General features: G+C 36.6%; 1 protein-coding gene across 1 annotated transcript; it reads left to right on the forward strand.

Moving 5' to 3' along the window:
* Positions 1-3942: 3942 nt before the first annotated feature.
* Positions 3943-12826, forward strand: LOC307006489 (NLR family CARD domain-containing protein 3-like). Its single transcript, XM_079627534.1, has 8 exons — positions 3943-4251; positions 5995-6263; positions 6696-6740; positions 6976-8845; positions 9189-9356; positions 10484-10657; positions 11089-11271; positions 11496-12826. Exons 2-7 carry the CDS (start codon positions 6008-6010, stop codon positions 11267-11269), a joined length of 2694 nt encoding a protein of 897 aa, XP_079483660.1. The 5' UTR covers positions 3943-4251; positions 5995-6007; the 3' UTR covers positions 11270-11271; positions 11496-12826.
* Positions 12827-13089: the final 263 nt, after the last annotated feature.

Consider the following 13089-nt stretch of genomic DNA (forward strand, 5'->3'; position numbering starts at 1 on the left):
TGATCCTCTGTATCTGGTAGATGGCTGTATAGATCAACTGGTGATCAGAACCATATTCTCCTTTCAGCAGAACTTATAGTTAATGAAATAAAAAATATTAAACTCTTATCAGTTTATATTAAATGGATGTGTAATTATTCAAAAGATTTAACAAGCTTTGTTGTGAGTTCTAATGTCTTATAGTATCTTCTTTATTGCTGTCTATGTTTGTAGATTGTGTCGCTGTAAGGTGACAGATGAAGGCTGTGGTTATCTGGCTTCAGCTCTGCGTTCAAACTCCTCACACCTGAGAGAGCTGGGACTGAGACACAATCACCTGGGAGACTCAGGACTCAAGATGCTCTCTGATCTACTGAAGGATCCAAACTGCACACTGAACAAACTCAAGTATGTTGAGCAGAAAGATTAATCTCATCCTGTGGTTGTTTGTATTTGTTTTTCAGTTAATAAAGCATTAATAGTGATGAAAATCTGTTTCACGCACTTTCATTCACACGTTTGGTGTTTGGCGCCCGCTGGTGGATGATGCTGTAATAACACTAGAATAACTCTTGTAAACTATTATAAAAGTCACTGGGAAATAAAAATGGACAATTCTTGTTTTTTTATGGAATATTGCAGTGCTTATTATAAATTATTTATCGGTGCACACCATTATTGTTTAAATAATCTTGAATCAGAATAACATTTTGCAGCATCTCTTCTCTTATCTGATGATGATGGCGGGGCAACCTGTCACTCACATGAGATCCACCAATAGCAAACCACAACCATCCAATCAAGTCCTCACGGACAAAAGGAGTGCAACTTCTGTCATAATCTAACTTTTTTTTGACAATTAAGTATTATGATCAAAGAAAACATAGAAAATAGTAGTATTTCATAGTAGAAATTAAATAAATACATCAATGTGTTAATCAAAAATGCATTACATTTGCAAATATGTTCAAATGTTTTTAATGTCAATTTAGTATTTTTTTATTACATTTAGATGTATTAATTTAGCAGACGCTTTTATCTAAAGTGATTTATAGGTCTGTAGGAGCCATTTATACAATCACCTTTTCTGGATATGTTAATATTGCTATTACCTATTCTAGCCACTTGGTGGGAGTATTGCACTGGGTGTGACACGTCACTGGAAATTAGGTATATTTACAGGTGTGGCAATCAGATTGGAAAAGGTGTGGATGGCGAGGAACACACGGTTCTTACCGTAGCTGTGAGCACCCAATTTACCAACAGCACGACAGCATTTTACTTAGCACTGGGTGAAGTACCATTTTATGTAAATTATTTTTTTACCTTTATAATAAACGGGAACACCACCCAAAGAGAGCTAATGTTTGGATGATTTTCTGCTACGCATTGAGAACACCATGTCATCTATGCCAAGGCTTATAGGATAGCCTCTACAGGGTCTAAATGAAGAACATCATAAACAATTCTTCATAAAACTCAACATTTAAAAGATTAGTACGCAGAGGAGATGCAGAACAGAAGAGAGTGAGAAAATTATTATCTTATGAAAGGAATTATATAGAAATTACTAAACCAAAGAAAACCAGTTCCATTTACTTCTTAAAGGGGGGGTAAAATACTTAGTTTCAGTCAATCTCATGTTAATCTTGAGTACCTATAGAGTAATAGTGCGTCCTTCATATCTCCAAAAAGTCTTTAGTTTCATCATATTTATAAAATAAAAATACAGCTTTCCGATTCTAACTGGAAAAAGCCGAGGTCCTTGATTCTGGGCGTGGGCGGAGCTATAGAGTCAAGCGGGAGCGCCCGGGAAGGTTTGCTTATTATCGATCGTGGTGCGGTAGGCCATATTACTATATATATATAGTATTTGGTTTGCAAATCCAGCGACGACCTGGGCCTTGTTAATAAAACATTCGTCACTGAAATGACCAGAACACAAAACCGCACTTGCCACACTCCTTTGCTGTCCCGGAAATACAAACTGCATCCACTGTTCCAGTAACACTGGGTTCTTTGGGAAGCTGAACAAGGTAAACTTTCCCTCACATCCCAAAACACACTTTTTTGGAGACATTCTTGACATCAACCATTCCTATTTAGCGCTGCTGATGATGATTTCCGGTAGTAGCGCGTCGATGCATAGATATTATATAGAGAGATATATGATGTCTATGCGTCGATGAGCGCGGTCTTTCTCTCCTCTGGTCGACGTGTGCGTGAACGCGCTTTTCCGAGAGCAATGCTCATATAAGGAGTTCCACTCTGGTCTACGTCATTAGATCTACGATAGAAAAAAACCAGCCGAAACGTGTTGCAATCCGGAAGTATGATTTTCAGCACAGAAATTCTCTGTTATTCGTTCAAAATAACTTTTCAAACTTTGGCCATTATTAGCATGAGAATCCATCTCTTTAACACTGTAAACAACTCTGAATACATGAAACACCATTGTACCCCCCCTTTAATTTACTAACTCTATCAAAAAATATTGAAAGATTTGCCAAATGTTATTCTATGTAGGGTATATGAAATAATAAATGACAATAACAAATGATCAGTTAAAATAAGAAATTCTGCAGCTAATATAAACAGCACGAGAAGTAGAGGAAAATAAAATACTATATAATTCTTTAGAAAACACAAAATAAAAATAAAATGATGATCTATTGTTTCTGGCTCCTTTATGCAAGCGGATAAATCTTGATACCATGTTGTTACAAGTGTATAATTTTTGTAAGCAGTTCTTAATGATTTCAATTCTTTAATATGTTTATTTTTATATTTCTTAATTCCATCTTAACATCTAAATAACATTGTGACTTCATCACGTTTCATTTGCTATTTGCCAGCTCAGGTCACGTGATCATAAAGTGAAAGGGAACATCTCGGATTTCATACATGCTTCATGATGCATCACGCAGAGGCGTTCTCACAGCATTTTTAAGCAGCGTCTTGTTCCCTCTTCAGGGAACTAAGGTTAAATCTGCCTGAAGAGTTCATATTGAGTAGACTTGCTCCCTCTGTCAAAATCGAGGGAGCTGTCGAAGGGGAGAAGGGTCTGTCGAAGTAAACTTCCCTCGTCCACTTGATGAAGTTGAACGCACTTCAAAATGGCAGTGTGGATTCCCCTGAGGGGAAATACTCAGGGAATTTTACAAGTGTATGTCTAAAAGTGGAGTTAAACCCAGCCTAACTTGTGTCGTAGCCTATGATTTGATAGGTGTCATCATCGTACAGTCTAAATACATGTCGTACCCAAGATTATTAGATCCATGTTGTACAGTGTGATTTGTAATGTCTGTATCAGGCTTAAAGGAACACTCCACCGTTTTTTTTTTTAAATAGAGGTTATTCACCGTCTCCCCTACATTTAGATAGGTGGGCAAACGCATTTTTGTCTCAGTGCATGCATTGTCTTAGTTTGGCAGCTCCGCTGCTAGCTTAGCTTAGCATAATGAATGGAATCCTTTGTTGCCGGAAAGCATGTTGTGTGTAAAAGTGATAATATTTTTTTAATAATAATTTACTTCTTGTGGCCTGCGTATTCACAACGAGTACAAATAGCAATGCAGATTAAGACTAGGGGATTTCCTAGGCAGATATTGACTTGGGACTATGATGTGAAGCACAGGCGAAGCACTGCTACTTGGGTGCAGAGATATCACTCAACACCTGAGCGGTATGGTCCCATTATGGGATTTTTATTTCTGTGCCCCAGAGAGTACGGTCCCACACATGGGATTTATAATGAACAGTGACGTGACATCACTGCCAGATTCAAACTGTGCATTCATTCTGCTAAGCTAAACTAGCGGTGGCGCTGCCAAGCTAAGACAATGCATGCACTGAGAAAAAATGCTTTTGTCCACCTATCTAAATGTAGGGGAGACGGTGAATAACCCCTATTTCAAAAAACGGTGGAGTGTTCCTTTAAGGCAGACAAAACATGAAGAGAACACAGTGAAAATGAAACCAAAACTGAGCATAGCCGTTAGAAGGGGTAAAGGGTAGAAAATATTAGCTCAGTATAAAAATAATAGAAATCAAAGGAAAGACTCTGCTAAGATACACAAACAAATATGTGTTTGTTTGCTTGAATGGATTTTTTTCTCTCATAGTTCCATCTCATGTCGTTTGGCTCCTGAGAAAAGAGAAAAAACTCCTGTTCTTCATGAGAACACGGAAGTGAAGAAAAGACCAGTGTTGAGCAAGTCGCCATTTCAGAAGAGGACAAAGAAACATCTACAAATATTGTCATTATTCAAGGTAAGTTAGTAAATTAAGTTACTGACCAATTTTTAAGTGTTATTTTTCCAGTAATCACAGAAGATTAATGCAGCACAACTAATAGAACTTTATTACAGTCTTTATACACTGGCATCCACTGAATAAAGTTCTAAATCACATAATTTTCAAAACGTATAACTTTCAAAATGGTTTTATAAAAGATGTTTTGTGAGCTGAACAATTGGCACACTGTATTTCTACAGTTTCTACGACATCGCGCTGGAACAACAAACACAAAGTGTGGCAATGATAACCTCCGGCACTGTTTATGAGCTTTATTTCATGTTAAAAGCATGCAATGTGACTTTGAATATCATTAGTGCTCCAGCTTTGAGCTGTAAAAGCAACAATGGAAAATTCCCCTCAGATGTTGAAATTAAACAAATGGAAACAAGAACGTTCAAACTGTGAACAAACGTGTTTTCTTTGACAAAGATTGTTTCAGTAACTCAGTAGCCTATGTATTTTTAATAATGTTTAAATGGTGTACTATTTGTGAATTTGATTATGAAACTACATAGCCTATCCATTTTCTTGCTTTTTTTCCCTTGCCGTCAATATTACTGTTATGGCAATTCCCTTAATACAATATTAATTAACAGCATCAACAGGTAAAGAAAACTTTCAGAGGCAAATTGTTTTATAGAGAAAAGGTTTATTCTCTTAGAGAGGTCTGGTCAGGCCACCACAGCTACCTAGCGACCGGAAAAAAGAACCTAACAGACCCATAAAAGGCATAGCTTTTATACAGTTTACTCCTCCTCCCCAGTTTCCGTAACTTTCCGTACTGATAAACCCAGATCTAGCTGGTTTGAGTTGGCTTCTACCCCCCCTGGGCAGGTCAAATTGTTCTTTGTCCCCGGGAAGTCAAAAAGCTTCCATTTATGACTTAATTACCCTCCTGTTCCCCTCCTGATGAGGGTATGGGGCTTCACTTTATTACTGAATGACCCCTGTATTCTCCTGGCTAAAACCTTTCTCGAGCCCAGGTGTTACAATCTCCCCCTGCCCATCTGTTTTATTGTGTTTGTTCTTTCCTGTCTTCCGTCAGCTGTTAAGACACTCAGAGAAATACATGATTTGATGAGATCAACAGTGGTAAAAACAAATTAAACATAGAAATACAAATTAAACATAGAAATACTGAATTTTCCCAAAACAATTACTCTCTGGTGCTATGCACTTGCCACAAGACTCCGCCCACACACTGTTCTGATTGGCTGTGGGTTTTGATTGATTTTGACGCATCTCGCAGTCGCGTCGTGTCTAGTGTGGACAAGTTATTTGTCGCTGGAATCTTATCGCATCGCGTCTGGTTAGGACACGGTGTAAAGCTGTTAAAAATATCTGTTTCTCAACTAAACTTACTTTACCTCCTATTCTCTACTCATGAATGTACAGACTGATTTAATATTAAAATCTTTAATTAATTATAAGGATTCATTTTGATAATGTAAATTTATTCAGTTTTTTGCAGTTAGGGTAATCAAAGATAATTGTGTGTGTGTGTGTGGGTGGGTGAAATGATCAACTAATGAGCACAGAATCATAAACTGAATAACAACCTGAAGAATTAGTCTTACACCTTAAAAAATATATAAAATGTTTCATAATAATTGATCTGATCACAGTGTCATTTCATTACACACATTTATTTACATGTATAGATCTCTGCTAGAAAAATGGGCAACTATTTGAAGATTTTTTGTATTTTCCCAACAGTCCAGAAAGGACGATGGCATCTGTTTTAGAGCTGCTTCATCATACACTAGATGACCTGAAATCAGACGATATAAAGAGATTTAAGAGCCTCTTAAGACAAGATGGACCCGTTGGAGCTGGTAAACTGGAGGATGCTGATGTCACTGATATAGTGAATATAATGATGGAGCGTTTTGGACCAGAAGAAGCTGTGGAGAAAACACTGAACATCCTGAGGAAGATGAACCAGAACCGGCTGGCTGAAGAGTTACAGAACAAGTACACAGACGGTAATAGAAAGGAAAGAATAGAAAACGAGTGGCAGCGTTTCTATTCATAGCGTTTCTATTCATAGAAATGCACATTCAGATTTTTTAAAAGAAGTGATTGAATTTTTAAAAGAGCCTTTGTGAACATTCTTATGTTCACCAAGGCTGCATTTATTTGATCAAAAATAGTTAAAATGTTGTGAAATATTACAAGTTAAAATAGCTTTTTTTCTATTTGAATATCGTTTAAAAATAAAAAAAAATTCCATCACAGGAAAAGTTTCACAGCTGAATTTTCAGCATTATTACTCAGTCTTCAGTTTCACATGATCCTTCAGAAATCATTCTGATATGCTGATTTAGTTAATAATTTAATAGTTGTGCTGCTTAATGAAGTCTTTTTCAGGATACTTTGATAAACATAAAGTCTCATTCTTTTCTCTCTCTTCACAGTGCAAACATCATTCGAGCCAGCTGAGAAACGTCCAAGAAAACAAGGTGAATTAACCAAACACGTCCTTACAGTGGAATCAGAAATCATTTTAGCATGTTTGATGTATATTGATCTCAGTACAGACCAGAACTGCTTTCAGTAATATGAATTTAAATACCATATGTTTGCAACAGTCGATTATAATGATAATCATGCTAATGTAAAAAAAACCTTTGTGTTTAATCTTCTAGTGTTGTTTCGTTCACACCTTTACATGTTTATTTATATTTTTCATAATAGATGATTTCTGGCTGCAGGAATTCTTGAAAACTCATAAAATGAACATGAAGGAGAAAGTAGAGCACATTTTTGAGTGTAAAAAGAAAAATGAAGCAGATCTCAGGGATGTTTTCACAGAACTCTTCATTACAGAGGGGGATCTTAAAGAAGTCAATCAAGAACATGAGATTCGGCAGATTGATGAAAATATTAAACTCCGTAAATCACAGAACAGGCCAATCAAATGCAATGATGTATTTAGTCTGAACAAAAATAAGAAAAAGATTGTGCTGACCAAAGGCATCGCTGGCATTGGAAAAACGGTCTCAGTGCACAAGTTCATTCTGGACTGGGCAGAAGAAATAGCCAATCAGGATATAGACTGTGTTTTCCTGCTTCCATTCCGAAAGATTAACTGCATTAAAGACCGAGAGATCAATCTGCAGGAGTTTCTACTGAAATTTAATCCAGAACTGAAGGACCTGGAAAAAGAAAAGATGTGTAAGATATATAGTCGTAAGCTTGCGTTTATCTTTGATGGACTGGATGAGAGTCGACTGCCTTTGGATTTTGACAGTGAAATTGAAAGCTGTGTTGAGGAGCGATCATCTGTAGATGAACTGTTTACTAGTCTGGTGAACGGGACTCTGCTTCCATCAGCTCATGTCTGGGTGACATCACGACCAGCAGCAGCCAATCAGATCCCTCCTGAGTATGTAGGGTTGTTCACCGAGGTGCGAGGATTCACTGACCAGCAGAAGGACGAGTATTTCAGAAAGAGAATCAAAGATGAGACTCAGGCCTCCAGAATAATCGTACACATTAAGAAATCTCGTAGTCTCTACATCATGTGTTACATTCCCGTGTTCTGTTGGATCACAGCCACTGTTCTTCAGGACGCACCTATTGGGAACAATGCAGAAAACATCAACACGACACTTACTGAAATGTACATCCACTTCCTGCTGATACAGATGAAGATGAAGAGTCAGAAGCATGACAAAAAAACAGAAAGAGAACGCACCAAGCTCTTAGAGTCCAATAAAACAATGATTTTGAAGTTAGCTAAACTAGCGTTTGAACAGCTGAAGAAGAAAAACATAGTGTTCTATGAAGAAGATCTGATAGCATGTGGTATTGATATGAGTGAAAACTTTGAGTCTACAGGAATGCTCACTGAGATCTTTCAGCAAGAAGCTGGACTTCATGAGATGAAGGTCTTCTGCTTTGTGCATCTGAGTGTTCAAGAGTTCCTCGCTGCAGTGCATGTGTTCTTCTGCTACCTGAACAAGAACATGGACGAGCTGCAGTTTTTCTTTGTGGAGGTCAGGCCTGGCTTATCGCTTCTCCCTCAGCCTGAATTGATGCTCACAACCAACATTTCAATTAAGGGGGTGTCTCTCTTAGCAAAGCCAGACAAAAATACTGCTTTACATGTTTTACTAAAGAAGGCTCTTGAGAAAGCAATGCAAAGTCAGAAAGGACATTTAGACCTATTTTTACGGTTTCTGATGGGCATTTCACTGGAGTCCAATCAGAAACTGCTCAGAGGTCTGTTCACACACACTGAAGACAGCAAAGACAGCGTCACAGAAATAGCTGAGCACATTAAAGAACTATTACAAGAACTAGAGGAAATCTCAACTGAAACTTCAGCCAACCTGTTCCACTGCTTATTGGAGCTCAATGACAATTCATTATATACAGAAATCAAAAGATACTTCAGATCATCTTCTGCAATAGAGGTCTCAGGTTCCATGTACTCATTGATGGCTTACGTCCTGCAGATGTCAGGGGAGGTCCTGGATGAGTTTGACCTGAGTATGTACAATCATAGACTGGGAAGCCAAATTAATCTTCTGCCAGCTGTGAGATGCTGCAGAAAAGCCATGTAAGTAACTTGTTGACAGCTGTTTAATCAAAGTTTTTTAAATCTGAATTTTATTTAGCTGAGATGCAGTGTGAAGTATGTTATTTTTTTTAACTGATTTTGGAGAGTAAAATCTGTATTTACTCAAATAGATTTACTAAACACTGACTTTATATACATACATTTTAAAGTTGTTATTTTAACTTGACTGTACAATCAGTTCCAGCATACATGACATTTATATTTTTTCTAAAAAGCTTGAATGTTCACAGACAACAAGGCATAACCTATAACTGTCAGTACAAACACTGTTCCTACCAGATAAACACACAGTATGTCTTGGGAAAATATCCTGTTTTTACAGACTCTCAGGTGGACTCTTTGACTTCTGCTATGAAACTGTGGCTTTGGCCCTGCAGACACAAAACAGTCTGATAGAGCTGGACATGAGTGAGAATGACATGAGTGATTCAGGAGTGGAGATGCTCTCTGGTGGACTGAAGAGCCCAAACTGTCAGCTGAAGATACTGAGGTTTGAGATTCATTCAATCCTTAAACAACACCCAGCTCAGTATTTAAATCACTAAAACAGTAGGACATTCTAAAACATTTAACAAAGGCAGTGATTTTTAATATATCAAATTATTAAAAATATTAAATACATATTAAATTTAGGCAAGCAGATGAACCCAGAATTTGAAAACATCGCATTTGCATTTTTTTTTTGCAATTTGCAAATTGCATTTCAATTATTTTTCTTTATAATGGTTTCCTGTGGGAAAACTATTTATATGAAACGTTGCATGTTGCGTTCATATTCTGGGTTCATCTATTTGTACATATAATACATATATTTTAATACATATACATATATTTTATTAATAAGGTGCATACAACATTTTTGGTCTGTATGTATTGCAATAGAGATGTTTTCTCCCCATTATGTTAGCGCATGAGAGATGGCTTGTCAAATCTTGTTGTACGTTTTTTAGAAGCAAATTAAACTGCCATCTCTGTGTTATTAGATAATCTGACAGTAGTACATCATAACAAATTGAGCGAATCAAATAGTATATATATATATATATATATATATCCTTTTTTTGCATTAAATTATTATATTGCATTATGACATATCTTTGCAACATTGCATATATAGAACATGGACAAGTGTAGTAGCCTTTGTCTTTGGTTGCGCACCTAAACAGTAAAATACACAGAAATATGTAAAAATGCCTGCCTTGGTGCATTCAAGTAAACACAGTCGATGTAAGCTGTGTGTGAGAGATTGTGAGAGTGTTTGATTCTTGTTCTCAGGCAGCCGGGAGCCTCCATCTTGGATCACACACCAGGTCTTGTTAGGTCTCGTGTTACGCAGCCAAGGATTTATTTAGAAAAATATAATTTTTTTAATTTCTACAGTATTTCTAGTGTTAGAAACTGTCTTTACGGTTCCTGTATCATAGGAGTGTTGAATTCAAATGGGTCACGTGTCTCTCTCTTCTCTCGTGTTGCAGCTGTTGCATTTAATCACTGTTTTGTCACAATTTTGGAGCATTTGAAGTATGGTTAAATACAGAAACAAAGTATTTGTTCTTCTTTACTTTATATTACTGTTAATGGCTGTGTAATTGTTCAGTTTTTTATTAATCTATTCAGATTGGCAGAATGTGAACTCACTGGTCAGTGCTGTGAAATTCTGGCATCAGTTCTACAATCATCAAACTCCCATCTGATAGAACTAGACATGAGTCGCAATGATCTGCAGGATTCAGGAGTGAAGCTGCTCTCTGATGGACTGATGGACCCAAACTGTCAACTGGAGATACTGAGGTTTGAGATTCATTCATTCAGTATGTTGAAGCATTATAAATTATGACAATACATTTAATCTTTAGTAAATTCTTTAATGCATTTAATTTTGTATATGTATGTATAAGAGCCACTCTCTCTAAGAGGAAAGAAAAACTATGTTGTGCAGAAAACAGCAACAGAAACCCAAACTTACTTGAACGCAGCTGTTTCCTTTAAGATATACACATTTATTTGCTAATGATCCTCAGTATCTGGTAAATGGTTTTATAGATCAACTGGTGATCAGAACCATATTCTCCTTTCAACCAAAATGATAGTTTATGAAATTAGAGATATTCAACTCTCATCAGTATAGTAAATGGATGTGTAATTATTCAAAAGATTTAACAAGATTTTGTTGAGAGCTCTCTTGTCTCAAATGTCGTCATTGGTTCTGTGTGTGTTTGTAGTTTATGGGGCTGTGAGGTGACAGATGAAGGCTGTGGTTATCTGGCTTCAGCTCTGCGTTCAAACTCCTCACACCTGAGAGAGCTGGATCTGAGTGACAATCACCTGGGAAAATCAGGAGTCAAGATGCTCTCTGATCTACGGAATGATCCAAACTGCACACTGAAAAAACTGGACACTTAGCAGTAAGATTCATTTTGTCCTGTATTTGTATTTCAGTCTTATCAACTACAAGTGTACAGTGGAGTGAAATGTAATTCAAAATACTCCCATGCAATTGAAGTGCTTCCATGTTTTGACTCTGGATCTTCTTCTTAAGCTTCATTGTCTTCACCATCAAGGGATCATTTTGACAAGCTAACACCCGTTAACACACGGTTAATGTTTTGTTCTATCTTTTTGTCCTCAGATCATTTAACACTGGATCCAAACACAGCAGACCCTCGTCTCATTCTGTCCGAGGAGAACAGAAATATGACGCGTGTTTGAGGATCAGCCATATCCTGATCATCCAGAGAGATCCGATGTGTGTCGTCAGGTTCTGTGTAGAGAGAGTCTGACTGGATGCGGTTACTGTGAGGCTGAAGCAAAATATCCTGGAGTCTGAACTGTTCTGATTACAGATTCACTTGCAGTCACAATAATTAGAGAACCATCATATCTTCCCCTTCATCCTCCTCTAACAGAGTAGGAGTGTTTCTCTGAGACTCACACACATCCAACACAATGAGTTTATGTTCACTTTTTCCCTCTCGCTGTTTGTCATGCAGTCATGATTATTTACTCTTAATATGTTTAAATGTTTCTGAGGAACAGGAAAAAGAAATCTGCTGAAATGCTTTTTATCTTTTTGTTTTCGCCGCTGTTAGTTTTATGAAAGAGCTTTACAGGGACCTGAGAAGAGCTTGTGTTGACAACCATTAAATGATCCATTAGCCAGTTGTACAGAATATCATCTGCTTTTGTGTTTAACCAGAAAGTCAAGAGCACATTCATTCAAGCACTCTGATGCTAATTTGTGCACATCTTAGTGTAGATAGAAATTTTTATTTAACATCCAGCTGTTTATAGTTGGTGAGTGTGACGGGTGCGTAGCCCAACTCACATATTTTGGCCTCTACCATGGTTTAGGTTGGTTATTTTTAAGTTTAACTCAATATGCTTAATTTAATTAAATCCCTTTATTATTTACAATCACATTACTTTTATTCATTTAGCAGACGCTTTTATCCAAAGCGACATACAAATGAGAATAGAAGCAGTTAAATTAATAGTAGGACGACAATATGCAAGTGCTATGACCCTTCCCAGTTTAATCTAACGCAGTGCATGTAATTATTATTATTATTTTTTTAATTAAAAAAAATAGAATAGAAGAGAAAGTGTTAGTATTACTGGATCAAGTGCTGCCAAAAAATAATTATTTAAGTAATTATTTGATATTTACCTCTATTATTGGTTTGGTAGAGGCTAACTGGGTATTTATAGCAGTGTTGACAAGAACAGAGTCAGAGTGGTCCAGCCACAGTAACATTTGAGCTGCTGACCTTAGTGTTTTTGTTTTGTTGTTACTTTGTTAATAGGGGAGATATATTTATTTTTAGGCCTGATTAATTTTGTTAGTTTCAGTTAACTTCCATCTTTTTTAATGGACTTTGTTTAAATATGTCTTTTGTTATATCTGCCCTGTATATTCTTTTTGGTCCTTTTTGTTTGGAGAAAATAAATGTTCTTATCGGTTCACTGCCTGTTCTTGCCACAGTGAGGCATTATTTTGTTTTGATTCAGGTGAAATGTAAATATTTAGATAATGTTAATATACGGTCTCTAAAAGTATTTGGACACTTAAGCTACAATGACTCATTTATAAATGTCTTAGCATTTGTTTTTCAATCAAAAAAGTAAAATATGAAACGATATATTGTTTATGTCCTCTCAGGAAAAAAAAGGTACAAAATCGGTCACTGGGGCAGAAAGTTACACACAAACTTATTTACCTCTTA

Source organism: Phoxinus phoxinus, assembly GCF_949152265.1.
Source record: "Phoxinus phoxinus genome assembly, chromosome: 11".
NCBI lineage: Eukaryota > Metazoa > Chordata > Actinopteri > Cypriniformes > Leuciscidae > Phoxinus > Phoxinus phoxinus.